Raw genomic sequence first — 15366 nt, forward strand, 5'->3', positions numbered from 1 at the left:
AGCTGCTATCAATGACGCCCAGATCTTTTCCCGTGGTGTCTTCTAGTTGGGATGTTTCCCTCTGGTACAAGTTTAGTCAAAGCTTTGTTCTTTTTTTTCTCTCTCAGATTTTGAGCAACTGGGTGAATGGGGAACTCCCTTCAGAATGGACTCTCTAGCCTGGGTTTCATTGCATGAAGGAACAATGATGGATAACCAGTATCCACACTCTTGTTTCCTGCTGCTGCCTATTAAGGTTTCTCACACCAGGATGTATAGGAATTATTGAGGCAGGGGGCACCATAAAATATGGAATTGGCATTAGTAGGGTCATGTGTTCACAATTCATTTACCTGAATAATGAAAATGTCATTTTTCAGTGTGTGAAGAGCAACCAATCTGCTTCACCCATTTGAACAGCCTCCAGTGGTACATTTGATGTCTTAAATTAACATTGTATCTCCATACAGGCATTTTTACTGCGACCATCACCCTAGACCCTGGGCACATAAAGGAAGTCAGGGGAACGTACAGTACATGCAGGAGACACCGTTCTGTCTCAGAGTTGGAAACCTTCTCCCCTACTCCATGTCAGATTCCAACACAAGTGCTTTCAAGAACCCCTCTACATTCATCCTGCTGGGCATTCCTGGGCTGGAGGCGGCCCACGTCTGGATCTCCATCCCCTTCTGCGCCATGTACGCCATAGCCATCTTGGGGAACTTCACCATCCTGTTCATCGTGAAGACAGAGCCGAGCCTCCATGGGCCCATGTACTATTTCCTCTGCATGCTGGCCGTCACTGACCTGGTCCTGACTACATCCACTCTGCCCAAAACACTGAGCATCTTCTGGTTCAATTCCAGGGAGATCAATTTCAGTGCCTGCCTCACCCAGATGTACTTCATTCACTGCTTCATAGAGATGGAGTCTGGGATCTTTGTGGCCATGGCCCTGGATCGCTACGTGGCCATCTGCAACCCCCTGAGACATTCCGCCATCCTGACAAACCCAGTTGTAGCCAAGATCGGCCTGGCTGTGATGCTGCGCGGCTGCATGGTCATACTGCCCCTCGTCCTCCTGGCGAGGCAGTGGCCATATTGCAGAACCAACATCATCCCGCAACCGTACTGCGCACACATGGCCGTGGTGAATCTGGCCTGCGCCAATACCCATGTCAGTAGTTACTACGGCCTCTCTGTGCTATTCTGTGTGAAGGGTCTGGATATGATTTTTATCGCCGTGTCCTATACCCAGATCCTCAGGGCCATCTTCAGCCTCCCCACAAAGGACGCCCGGCTCAAGACTTTTGGGACCTGCAGCTCCCACCTCTTTGTCATTTTAGCCTTTTACATCCCAAATCTCTTCATCTCCCTCATGTACCGGGTTGGCCAGAATGTGCCTGAGTATTTCCACATTCTCATTGCCAATGTGTACCACTCGATGCCCCCCGCTCTAAATCCCGTCATCTACGGGGTGAGGACCAAAGAGTTCCGTGGGAGGCTGCTCCAGCTCTTTACTCATGAAGGGGGCTAAAGTTTTCTCCTGGTGCTCTGGGTCTCATACTGACCTCCGTGCAGAGCTGGCTGGTGACATGGCGCTGGGCCCTCTTCCCTGAATCACTGACTGGACAGTCAAAGTGACATTAATCCCTTTCCTGGCCTTGCTGTGCTGTGCTGTGCTGCACGACAAACTGAGGAATTGGTCTGTGTACAACTCACTAACTTACAGGATTAGAATCATTCTAATTGCTGGTAACTGGACTGCTGAGGCCATGTGCCCTTCCCTGCCTATTCCCCAAGGTCCTGGCCCCTACCCCACCTCTTTCCAGAAGACCGCCCCCGGTCCCAAGTATTCCTACAAGGCCCCGCTCCCTTCTCCACTCTTCCCGCACGGCCCCACCTCTGTTTTACCACTTTCCCCAGAGTCACAGCCCTGTTGCTCGCTCCTTTCCTCCCCAACCCCATAAACTTTGTGGATCATCCCGACCTCCCTCCTCGCCCAGATGTGCTCCCTCTGCTTCGGGGCTGGGACAGGAGCTGCTGGAGGCTGACAAGGAGCCTGCAGCGAGTGCAGAAAGGACGCAGCGCTGGGGCCGACAGGCGGATGAGAAATGGAGAGGGAAGCCCGGAATCCATATAAAAGAAGCTGGGGGTTGAGACCAGGGTTGTGTTGCAGGCAGGTGAGATTGTGCATCATACAGCTTGTGGGCGCTACAGCTACAAAGTCCTGAGGGAAGAGACCCTTGTGTGGCTTATTTCTTTAGCTTTTGGTTCCCTTTTGTTCCTCCCGACTGGGAACCTGTAGCAGGCAGGGTCCCTGCCCTGGGTATGGGCTGGGAGCCCTTTGCTCTGAGCCAGGCCTCAGGGGCAGTGACAGGGATCAGCTTTGAAGCTAGGAGGACAACAGGTGAGAGAGGTGGAAGGATGCTCCCCTGCATTAGCTGGGAAGGTGGGATGCTGGGCAGAGGCTGGGATGGCTTCGGTGCCCACAGCGAGGGAGATAAATGGCACAGCTACCATTAGCCAGGTATTTACACATATAAACGGCACCTTATCTAGAACTATAGGGCACTCATTGCCCAGGGGCTGAAGCTGAACTGTGAAGCTGAGTCTAACATACGCTCTGCATGACACTTTTGATCACTACATCTAGAATCTCTTTAGCGAGGCTGCCAGACAGCGTTTGTTAGGATATAGATATTCAGGCCTGTCTGCAAAGGCCTATACTTTAAGAATGTAGGTGTATTCTTATCACGTAGCTAGTTATAGAGGTAGAAAAGAAAGAATCAAAATCACTGTCTGTCTGTGTAAGGGCCTTTTCTCACGGTGACAGTCTGAGGCCCTGTTCTTAGGCTAAGCCTTGGGCTAAGCAGCAGAGGCAGCCATAAGCTGGGAAGCGAACAGTCACATCCTCACATTCCAAACTAGTCACATTGAAATAAGGTGCTATCGGGCTGTTAGGAACACAATCCTGTTCTGATATTCCTATCACCTCCAGAGAAAGGGAAGAGCCTAGAAGATATAAAAGGAAACTTAGTTTGATAGCATCCTGTCTGGCAAGAACTCACTTCTCAATAGCTGGGATGTGAAATCCTCATTTCTGTATTGTTCTATCACTGTAGTCTCCACTTCCCTATTGCTTGTCTGTATAATCTCTGTCTGGTTCTGTGATTGTTTCTGTCTGCTGTATCATTAATTTTGTTGGGTGTAAACCAATTAAGGGGGTGGGATATAATTGGTTAAATAATCATGTTACAATATGTTAGAATTGATTAGTTAAATTTCAGTAAAATGATTGGTTAAGTTACAGCTAAGCAGAACTCAAGTTTACTATATAGTCTGCAGTCAATCAGGAAGTAAGGGGGGGATGGGAACAGGGAATGGGGTTGGGGAATTGGAATCATGTTTCGCTAAAGGGGTGGGGGGAATGGGAACAGGGACACAGGCAAGGCTCTGTGGTGTCAGAGCTGGGAAGGGGGACCCTGAGGAAGGAATTGGAATCATTGCTTGCTGGAAGTTCACCCCAATAAACATCGAATTGTTTGCACCTTCGGAGTTCGGGTATTGCTGCTCTCTGTTCATGCAAGAAGGACCAGGGAAGTGAGAGGGTGAAGGAATAAGCCCCCTAACAGCATTATTCCCATGTTATTGATGGACTGAGCAACTTAGAGGTAAAGTGATTTACCCAAGGCCACCCAATGAGTCGGTGGCAGAGCTGAGAATAAGAACCAGGAGTCCTGACCCCCAGCACCATTGCTCTGGCCATGCACTGGCATTGCTCCTCTGTGTTGTGTTAGATGCAGTGAGGCTATTTGTGTGTCGTGATCAGTGGAATTTCAGTCCTTCTCAAACAGGAAGAATTTATTAAAGAAACAGCTAAAAACTACAGCCACAAAAACAGCTTTCCACACAGCTCAGATTTCAGCCTTCTCTTAGAATCATAGAATATTAGGTTTGGAAGAGACCTCAGGACGTCATCTAGTCAAAAGCAGGCCCAACACCAACTAATCATCCCAGCCAGGGCTTTGTCAAGCCGGGCCTTAAAAACCTCTAACGATGGAGATTCCACCATCTCCCTAGGTAACCCATTCCAGTGCTTCACCACCCTCCTAGTGAAATAATGTTTCCTAATAACCAACATAGACCTCTCCCACTGCAACTTGAGACTATTGCTCCTTGTTCTGTCATCTGCCACCACTGAGAACAGCCGAGCTCCATCCTCTTTGGAACCTCTCTTTGGGTAGTTAAAGGCTGCTATCAAATTCCCCCTCACTCGTCGCTTCTGCAGACTAAATAACCCCAGTTCCCTCAGCCTCTCCTCATAAGTCATGTGCTCCAGCCCCCTAATCATTTCCATTGCCCTTCGCTGGACTCTCTCCGATTTGCCCACATCCCTTTTGTAGGGGGACCAAAACTGGACGCAATACTCCAGGTGTAGCCTCACCAGTGCCGAATAGAGCGGAATAATCACTTCCCTCGATCTGCTGGCAATACTCCTATTAATACAGCCCAATATGCTGTTGGCCTTCTTGGCAACAAGGGCACACTGCTGACTCATATCCAGCTTCTCATCCACTGTGATCCCCAGGTCCTTTTCTGCAGAACTGCTGCTTAGACAGTCAGTCCCCAGCCTGTAGCAGTGCATGCAATTCTTCTGTCCTAAGTGCAGGACTCTGCACTTGTACTTGTTGAATCTCGTCAGATTTCTTTTGGCCCAATCCTCCAATTTGTCTAGGTCACTCTGGACCCTATCCCTACCCTCCAGCGTACCTACCGCTCCCCCCAGCTTCATGTCATTTGCAGACTTGCTGAGGGTGCAATCTATCCCATCATTCAGATCATTAATAAAGATGTTGAACAAAACCAGCCCCAGGACAGACCCCTCTTGCTTGTTTACCAGGGACCACACGCTGCCTGGAACTCTGCACAGTGCATAGATCCCAATGATGTGCTGCAAGGAACCAAATCAGTGCAGCATGTGACTTGAAGGCCCTGATTAGGACTTTTTGATAGCAACACACTAGAAATAATGAATACTAATCTCCATTTAATGCATGCAGAGGCTGTGCCCAAGGTCACCCAGTATATCCGTGGCTGAGCTGGGACTCTTCACTCCGGATTCAGTGGTCTCTGCAGATTCTTTATCTCTAGTAAAATGTCTTGCCCCAAATCCTCATCTCATGTAAGTGGGTGCAGCCCCACTGAAATCAGTGGAGATCCCCAGTACTAGAGAAACCAATGGAGAGAGAGCACCATGCCTCTGTGCTGCTGCATGGACCGTACAAGCCAGGTCTGAGAGAGACTAAGCAAGGGACTGTCATCTTGGGACTCGTGGCCTATGTTCCCAGTGCAAGACACTTCCCTTCCTACTGCCTCAGTTTCCCCATCTGTAAAAGGGGGATATCTCCTGGGAGTAGTGAGCAATAGTTGGTGAATCACCTACCAACAGTGAACTCTGTGTCCATGTGTCACCGTGCCTCAGTGGGACACAGATGAGGATTCCAAATTCAGGACAAGCTGCTGAGAAATAGGGCAGACTCACCCCAGACTGGTGGTTATTCTATCATTAGATTATACCAAGCCAGCAACAAATGTAAATTTCTGTCTCACCGCCCTAGTTAACTAGAAGCCAAAAGTGCAGTCTCCTGAGGCATCCCAGCCCTTAGGTCATCACTGACACTGGACTCCATGATGAGCAGTCAGTGAAAACCAGTTTCACCACATATAGGGTCCTTCTAATCTCAAGAGACCAGCCACTTAGCCAGGGTAGTGTGTAACTCACATCTTACCCAGTGATCACGCTCCTGCGAATCCTTTAGCAATTAAAAAGTAAAGGTTTAATAATAGATAAAAGAAGAGGAGCTATAAATGGTTTATAGATCAGACAAATGCACGTGATTTTTCAGTGTTTAGGGATCAGGATCACATCAGTGATGGTATAAACTGCTAGCTTGCAAAAGTCTTTCTGGAAATTACCCAAGCTGGTTGGGGGTCATCAGTCTTTGTTCAGAGCTTCTGTGTTGGAAATCCAGTGCAGGGAAATGAAGACAAGGTGGAGATGTCTCAGGGGTTCTTTTATATCCTCTGCCCTGTGCATGGAATGTTACTGTCCCAAACAAAGCCCATGCCAGTACATCGCCAATATTCATAACTTCAGACACAAATATGATGCATGTCTATAAACAGAATAATCATACTTAGGGAATCATAATTTTCCCTTTGACTCCTGACATGACATACTTTGCACAAGATTTGTTGCAATATTATAACAGTGGTAACAAATATGATATAAATGGTCATATTCAATCATACAGCATCACACCATGTTCTCGTTCCATGATGGTGCTACAGTTTCTAGCCACCTGAGGAAGGGGCATTGCCCAGGTTCTACCAGAGCAAGCAGCTTGGACACTAGAGCCACTGGAGGATGGGAAGAGCAGGTTAAAACATGTTTTGATGCAGGGAGCCTGGTCCTTGAACAAAGAAAGTAAGAGGTGGACCTCCGTGAACTTGGCTGTTTCTTCCAGGCATCGCCAGCCATCTCCCTTGGCTTCGAACAACTTGCCCAGAGAGGGGATCTTGTGAGAGTCCCTGTGTTTTCTGGGACTAGCCCAAAGGACCGACCTCCTGTGATGGGTTTCCTGGGGTGCAACCAGGACTGTGGGACATCTGAGCCCTCTGTCCCACCCATGTGGGGTATCCCTCTTACATTGCGATGCTGTGTCAAGCCACAAAACTCTGGCAGGTATTGCACTTATACAGCCATCCACAGCCAGGGACATACCTGAGTGAACTAGAGTGCCTCGCATTAAATGAGGATATTGATGTAAGAGGCATCGCAGAAACTTGGTGGAATGAGGATAATCAATGGGACACAGTAATACCAGGGTACAAAATATATTGAAAGGACAGAACATGTCATGCTGGTGGGGGAGTGGCACTATATTTGAAAGAAAGAATAGACTCAAATAAAGTAAAAATCTGAAATGAACTAAACTGTACCATAGAATCTCTATGGATAGCAATTCTGTGATGGAGTCACAGTTCTGAAGCTCTTGAATTGCTCTGTATGAAGCCACCGAGGACTTTGGGTACCACGAGTACACTCAGAACATGCTGTCGAGGGCAAAAACCTCCCCGGCTATGGCCATCCTGGTCTGACCTCAGAGCATTCAGCATCCCTGGGGAAGCCAGAGGGTCCTGCACCCCAACTTCATAGTCAGCCGTCACTCTCAGCCAGCGTTGTAACACTTAAGGGTTTATTAGTTGACTGGAACACAGCGTAGAACAGAGCTTGTTAGTGCAGAACTCAGTGACTTTCAGCAAAGTCCATTTTGGGGGGAGCCTGGGACGTATGCCCTAGACTCTCCCCTCTGAGTTCCCCACAGCAGACTGTCCAGCTTCCAGTGATCAGGCCTCTGACACACCCGTTGCCCAGCCTCCTGGTCTTTGTCTCACTTTCCGGGCAAAGTGTTACCTGGTCGTATCCCCCTCCTGGGTCTCAGGTTATGAAGGGCAATGGCCATCGTTTACGTGCAGGCAGCTTGAGCCTCCTCACCTGCCCTCAACGGTCTCAGCCAAAGTCACACACCCTTATTCCCATCACCAAGCATTGGTGCAATACATAAGGAAACTGAGGTACACCCAGTATTCACACAAAGCAGTAAGACTCCCACTTTGTCACAAATTCCATGCTCAAATAATAACAATATAGCAGTAGGGATACACTACCAACCGTGTGACCAGGATTGCGATAATGACTGTGAAATGTTCAGGAAAGTTAGAGAGGCTATAAGAATAAAAAACTCAATTATAATGGGGGATTTCAACTATCCCTATATTGACTGGGTACATATCACCTCAGGACAGGATGCAGAGATAAAGCTTCTTGACACCTCAAATAACTGCTTCTTGGAGCAGCTAGTCCTGCAACCCACAAGAGGAGAGACGATTCTTGATATAGTCCCAAGTGGAGCACAGGATCTAGTCCAAGAGGTGAATAAAGCTGGGCCACTTGGTAATAGTGACCATAATATAATTAAATGTAACATCCCTGTGGCGGGGAAAACACAACAGCAGCCCAACACAGTAGCATTTAAATTCAGAAAGGGGGACTACACAAAAATGAGGAAGTTAGTTAAACAACAATTAAAACATACAGTGCCAAAAGTGAAATCCCTGCAAGCTGCATGGAAACTTTTTAAAGACACCATAAGAGAGACTCAATTTAAATGTATACCCCAAATTAAAAAACACAGTAAGAAAACCAAAAAAAGTGCCAACATGACTAAACAACCAAGTAAAAGAAGCATTGAGAGGCAAAAAGGCATCCTTTAAACAGTAGAAGTTAAATACTATTGCAGAAAATAGAAAGGAGCATAAACTCTGCCAAGTGAAGTGCAAAAATGTAATTAGGAAGGCAAAAAAAGGATATGAAGAACAGCTAGCCAAAGATTCAAAAAGTAATAGCAAAAAATGTACATCAGAAACAGGAAGCCTGCTAAACAACCAGTGGGGCCACTGGACTATTGAGATGCTAAAGGGGCACTCAAGGACAATAAGGCCATTGTAGAGAAACTAAATGAATTCTTTTCATCAGTCTTCATGGCTGAGGATGTGAGGGAGATTCCCAAACTTGAGCCATTCATTTTAGGTGAGAAATCTGAGGAACTGTCCAAGATTGAGTTCTCATTAGAGGAGGTTTTGGAACAAATTGATAAACTAAACAGTATTACATAATCAGGACCAGATGCTATTCACCCAAGAGTTCTGAAAGAACTTAAATGTGGAATTGCAGAATTACTAACTGTGATATGTAATCTATCATTTAAATCTGCTTCTGTACCAAATGATTGGAGGATAGCTAATGTGACGCCAATGTTTAAAAAGGGGCTCCAGAGGTGACCCTGGCAATTATAGGCCAGAAAGCCTGACTTCAGTTCTGGGTAAACTGGTTTAAACTACATTAAAGAACAAAATTGTCAAACATACGCATAAACTGTTGGGGAAGAGTCAATGTGTTTTCTGTAAAGGGATATCATGCCTCACCAATCTACTAGAATTCTTTGAGAGGGTCAACAAGCGTATGTGTTAGTGGGGGTCCAGCTCCCTCCTCCCTCTCAGTTCCCAGACACCATTTGCTGGAAAAATAACAGTCCAGAGTCCAATCTGCAGGCAATTTGATGGGTTTATTGGGGCTAAACAAGCAAGCATATTCTGAAATGCTTCACGCCAGTCGGGCTATTTCTATACGCAGATAGAGTGTAACCATATTCCGAAGCCCTTCACACCAGCTTGTCTTATCTTTATATGCCGGTAGAGTTTTCCTCTTCCACTATTCTGTACTCCAATAGAACCCTCTTCTTCTCCTGACCCCTAGCTCCGCACGCCAACGGAGCTCCCTCTTCTGCCCCCCTCTTCTTGGCAAACATAATTATACTTTTAGTGCCCCTCCCCTGGTACCACTCCTTCCAATATATGATCAGTGTTCCGTTCTGGAGGGGTCTTGAGTCTAGGGGCAATAACACCACCTCTTTTGTACCTGATGGGAGGGATAAGGAGTGGGGTTATTTCTTGCCATGGTCACTTTCTTGGAGACTTTGTGTCTCCTACTTAGACCTTCCTGCTGCTTGATTAGCCCCTTCTCTTCTCTTGTTACTGAAAGGAAGGCTACCAGCTGAGGAGGGGGGGGGGAGAAGGGGAGTGTGGCCTAGTGCTTTCATTTACATTCTCTTGCTTGGTTATTCAGCCTGTTTAAATTAAAAGCAAGGCCAGAAACAAGATTATTATTGTTTATCTTTACCCTATTTACTTCACATTCTCCTAACAATATGGACAAGGGTAATCCATGGACATAGTGTACTTAGGTTTTCAGAAAGCCTTTGACAAGGTCTCTCAAAAAAGACTCCTAAGCAAAGTAAGTTGTCATAGGATAAGAGGGAAGGTTACCTCATGGATAGTTAACTGGTTAAAAGATAGGAAACAAAGGGTAGGAATAAATGGTCAGTTTTCAGACTAGAAAGAGGTATTTACAAAGGGATCTCACAAAACTGGGTGACTTGGCAACAAAGTGGCAGATGAAATACATTATTCATAAATGCAAAGTAATGCACATTGGAAAACATAATCCCAATTATACATATACAATGATGGGGTCTAAATTATCTGTTGCCACTCAAGAAAGAGATTTTGGAGTCATTGTGGATAGTTCTCTGAAAACATCCACTCAATGTGCAGTGGCAGTCAAAAAAGCTAACAGGATGTTGGGAATCATTAAGAAATGGATAGATAATAAAACAGAAAATATCATATTGCCTCTCTATAAATCCATAGTACGCCCACATCTTGGGTACTGCGTGCAGATGTGGTCACCCCATCTCAAAAAACATATATTGGAATTGGAAAAGTTTCAGAGAAGGGCAACAAAAATTATTGGGGTATGGAACAGCTTCTGTATGAGGATAGATTAACAAAATTGGGACTTTTCACCTTAGAAAAGAGAAGGCAAAGGAGGGATATGCTAGAGGTCTATAAAATCATGACTGGTGTGGAGAAAGTAAATAATGAAGTGTTATTTACTTCTGATAACTCAAGAACTGGGGGTCACCAAATGAAATTACTAGGCAGCAGGTTTAAAACAAACAAAATGACATTTTTTCACACAACTCACAGTCTACCCATGGAACTGCCAATGGATGTTGTGAGGACCAAGACTATAACAGGATTAAAAAAAGAACAAGATAAATTCATGGAGGATAGGTCCATTGATGGCTAATAGCCAGGATGGGCAGGGATGGGGTCCCTAGCCTCTGCTTGCCAGAAGTTGGGATTGGGTGACAGGTGATGGATCATTTGATGATTCCCTGTTCTGTTCATTCCCTCTGGGGCACCTGGTATTGGCCACTGTTGGAAGACAGGATACTGGGCTAGATGGACCTTTGTTCTGACCCAGTATGGTCATTCTTATATATATCACGAGAAAGCGCTGATCTGTCCTACACACCTCACTCCAGCAGAGGGGTCACAGCTGATGATCCCACGTGGAAATAGGCACCTCTCTCCAGCACAAGAGCCAGGCCCCTAGAGGCCCAAATCACTGGGATTTAGGTGCTTAAGGACCTTTTTGAACCACTAGAAAAAAACCCATTGGATGATGATTCCCCATGGACACTGGTAGGTGCTGTTTACCATCCCCCATAGTTACCAGTGGACTGGAAAGAAGTTCATGTGATCTGAGTGCATCATCCTGCTTCTTTCCAAATACTGCACAGAAAGGTTTATTGAACATTTTTGCCCCATGTGCATCACTATTAACAGTGTTACAATCTCCATCTAGTAAAGGCCTGTACCGCTATTAGGATTTCCTTTGTTTCTAATATACTGTAGCGGGGTGGTTACCCCGCTCCTGCCTGGAAGGGCTTAAAACAGCCCTGGCAGAGGGCTGCAGCTCTAAAAGCTGGGCTGATTGGGGAAGCGGCTGCAGCTGGGCCACGCCCCAATCAGGCCACAGCTGGCCTGTATAAAAAGGCTGGGAGCCAGAGGCCAAACAGTCTCTCTCTGCACTAGGAAAGAGAAGGGCCTGGCTGCAGGGAGCCTGACACAGGGTACCTGAGTGGAGCAGGGCTGGGGAAAGGCTGAGGAGCTGGGGAGCTCCAGCCTGGAAAGCCCCAGGCTGTGGCCTAGCATTGGGCTAGAAGGTACTGGGGGGTGCAGAGGGCAGCCCAGGGGTAGGCCAAGGCAGCAAGTCCAAACCCAACCTTACCTGTGATGAGTGGCCTATACTGCAGTCTGCCCCAGGGAGCGGGGACTAGTTGGTGACTGGCAGTGGCCTTATTCTGAGGCGAGGTGGGGATAGTGGGTGGAGGTTCCCCAGGGAGGGGGGACCCTAGTACTGAGGGGTGTACTGCCAGGGGGCAGCACCCCAGATACAAGGGCACTGGGGTCTGGGAGGGACACGGGGGCCAGAGGACAGGCAGATCACCGGCCTGCAGGGGATGCTCCAGGACGCTGGAAGAGCTAATTCCCGAGACGACCAGCAGGAGGCGCCGCAGGGGTGAGTCCGGTCCTCTACATATATTAACAAAGTCTTATTATTATTTTCCTCAGCCCTGCTAGCCATGGATATGTCTCTAGTGTTTTTTGCTTCCCTTATCAATTTTCTATATTTTATAACTTCTCATTTCTATCAATTGCTATCCACTTCCCCTGCTTTAAAAGCACTGATTGATGAGGGGGAGGGATAGCTCAGTGGTTTGAGCATTGGCCTGCTAAACCCAGGGTTGTGAGTTCAATCCTTGAGGGAGCCATTTGGGGATTTATTTGGGGATTGGTCCTGCTTTGAGCAGGGGGTTGGACTAGATGACCTCCAGAGGTCCCTTCCAACTCTGATATTCTATGATCTCCTCCTATCAATGGCTAGAGTCAGACATCCATGCTCATCCTCCTTGTACCTCTTTGCATTATTTGACACTGTTGAAAATTAGATACTTCTCTCTAACCTAAGAGGCAGCAGGATTCCAGAGGAATGAACTAAAATGGTCTGAATCCTTCTTGGAGGGATGTAACCAATTAGTGATCATGGGAAGCTGCACCTCCAGAACTAGACCCCTCCCTTGTGGAATCCCACATGGATCAGTTCTCTCTCTGGGGCTTTTCAACATCTCCATGCAGCCTCTATAGGAACTGTTCACACAACATGGACTCAAATGCCAGCAGTATGCAGGTGACACTAAGCTCATCCTATCCTTCCCATACGACCAAACCAGTATCACCACCGTGGCCCAGTTCTCGGAAGGAACAGCCGGCTGAAGCTGAAGCCAAGCAAGACAGAGGTGATGTGGTGGGCAGAGCAAAGAATTTTGAAGGGTTGACCGCCACGCTGAAGCCTCCTTTGGTTGAAGGTTCACACCCACACCTGGGCAATTCAGTCCATAGTCTAGGTGTGCTCTTGGATGCCTTGCTGATGCTGAGCGCTCTCATAGCAGCATCTGTGAGTAGTGCTTTCTACCATCTCCAGTTGACTAGGAGACTCCGTCCCATCCTGGTGGACGATGAGCTGGCTTTAGTTACATAGACCTTAGTCACTCCTGTCTGGACTGTAGAAATGGAATATACCTGGGCAGGACACTGCTTACGAAACTCCAACTGGTACCGAAGGCAAGGCTTTGGGACTGACAGACCCTAAGTTCAAGCAACTGCACTTCTCTGGCACAATGGGACTCTCGACAGCAGGGGTAAAGCTCGTCAGTGCAGGAGACAGAACTTTCTCGGGGGCGGGGGGGGGCAGTGCAAGGCGGCCTCAGGACCTCAGTGAGCTCAGTCTCTTAACGAGGAAATGGTTATGGAGTGAGGTGATTGCATTCTATCAGCACTTATAAATGGAAACAGAAATGTGATAAGAGCGGGCTTTTAAAGCTAGAAGGTAAAGGTCTAACAAGAGTCAGTGGCTGGGCATTGAACGTAGACAAATTGAAATTAGAGACAAAGTGGAATTTGTCATCACTGCGGGTAACTGACCATTGAAACACTTTAGCAAGGATCATGGTGTGTCTCCATCACTGGCCACGTTTCAATCAAGATGGGATGGGTTTTTTTTGTTTTTTGTTTTTTGTTTTTTTTTCAAATACCTGCTCTAGTTCAAACAGGAATTAATCCAGGGCAGTCCTACGGCCTGTGCAATGCAGGAGGTCAGAGCAGGGTCCCTCCTGGCAATATAATCTACAAATCTATCTAAAGTCCCCTGCAAGGATAATATTTGTGTGGGCCTCAGTCTGGGTCCTTGTCACACCCTGGGTGCCACATTTGGGGTCTAGGCAGTTTGAAAGGAACACAGGAAATTCAAAGCTCAGTGATGCTTGCTACTCAATACCACTGATAGGAAATGAACCAGACTCCCTGTGATTCTTTGTGCACCCCTACGTCTCTCTCTATAACACTCCCAGAGTCCTTCAGTGCACGAACCAAACCGTTGTGTTTCTGCTGCTTTGTATCTATAATTCCAGGTGCACTTAATTTGGGCTGACCTCCTGCTCCAACCCCACCGGCCTGAGCACTGTTGCAGGTTGGGCTCATTAGCTTCAGCTCAGTTAGGAATTCTTCAAAGGATTCACCTTCGTTTTCCTCTTCTAAGGTGAAACTTTCACCTTTCGAATGTTTTGCTCTTTTGCGCTACACAAGGCTCTTCACATTTCTGTAACGTGTGCAATAACCTGCTCTCTCAGCCCCAGTGGGGCTATGTCCACACTACACACCTTACAGCAGCACAAATGTACTGCAGCCGCTGCGCCACGGCAAGCTCTGCTGTGTAGCCGCTCTATGCTGGCAGGATAGAGCTCCCCACCATCATAATTAAACCACGCCTACTCTGCGGCAGGAGCTGTGTCAGCTGGAGAGCATCTCCTGCCAACATGGGGCTGTCCACACCGGTGCTTTGGTCAGTGAAACTTTTGTTGGTCAGGAGTGTTTTTTGTGTGTGTTTTTTTTTGTTTTTTTTTTCCCCCCGCAACCCTGACAGAGAATAGTTTTACTGACAAAAGTGCTAGTGTAGTAAAACCGTCCACTGCCTCAAGTCCTGCACTGTTTAAGAGGATTGCTATTTTCTGCTGGTCTCCCTTCTCACCAAACCCAGCTGCTTGCTTAGATATATCTCAAAACTCTGTCTGAATCTCTTCCCAGAGTCTGCTGAATTACTCGAGAGTTTCAAGTCCTTGGGGGGTTTCAGTTGTTCCGTCTCCAGGATGGATCCTTTGTTCCTTCACCACAGTCCTGTTACCTCTGCCCTCTCCTCTGGTTTCCTCTCTGGTACCAGGGGTTGTCTTGGGAATTCATGAGAAGGAGGCTCAGTCTGCACTCCAAGAAGGGAGGTGTGATTAGAACTAAAGCAAAGTAAGAAAAGCTAATGTAGAAGGATTGACTCCCAGCTGTGTGTTGGGTGCAGCCACCACCCAAAGGCCCATTCTTTTCAGCCCCATTCAGGTTCCCCTGAACACGTGCTCTGCTCTTAAAGGCCCGGGACATGCTTCTAACAGCCAGGGCAGGGCTGTGCGTTTCAGCTGTCTCACACCCACCCAGCAGCCTGTGTAACCACCCATTCTTAGCAATGTTACTCCCCCATCTCCCCACCTACCCGCTTTCTGGTTTGTTGCACACAGTAGCTGTGTCTTCTATTAATTTGACTCATAAGCTTCTTGCGGAAGGGTCTGTTTCTCCTTCAGTGTTTGCGAAGGGCCCCACACAAGGGGCCCTGAACTGGAGCGGGGCCTCCGGAGGTTTCCAGAACACAAATAACGATCATAAATAATCAACATAATAATGCAGCCAAATCAGCCCCTCCCCCCCCTTTGCCTTTGGCTACAGACCAAGGTCAAACCATGCTTGCCAGCCACAG

General features: G+C 47.3%; 1 protein-coding gene across 1 annotated transcript; it reads left to right on the forward strand.

Annotated features, from left to right (window-relative positions):
- Positions 1–516: 516 nt before the first annotated feature.
- Positions 517–1515, forward strand: LOC135895462 (olfactory receptor 52R1-like). The gene has a single exon (XM_065423573.1). It carries the CDS (start codon positions 517–519, stop codon positions 1513–1515), a length of 999 nt encoding a protein of 332 aa, XP_065279645.1.
- The last annotated feature ends 13851 nt before the right edge of the window (positions 1516–15366 follow it).

The sequence above is a fragment of the Emys orbicularis genome, chromosome 1 (genome assembly GCF_028017835.1).
Source record: "Emys orbicularis isolate rEmyOrb1 chromosome 1, rEmyOrb1.hap1, whole genome shotgun sequence".
NCBI lineage: Eukaryota > Metazoa > Chordata > Testudines > Emydidae > Emys > Emys orbicularis.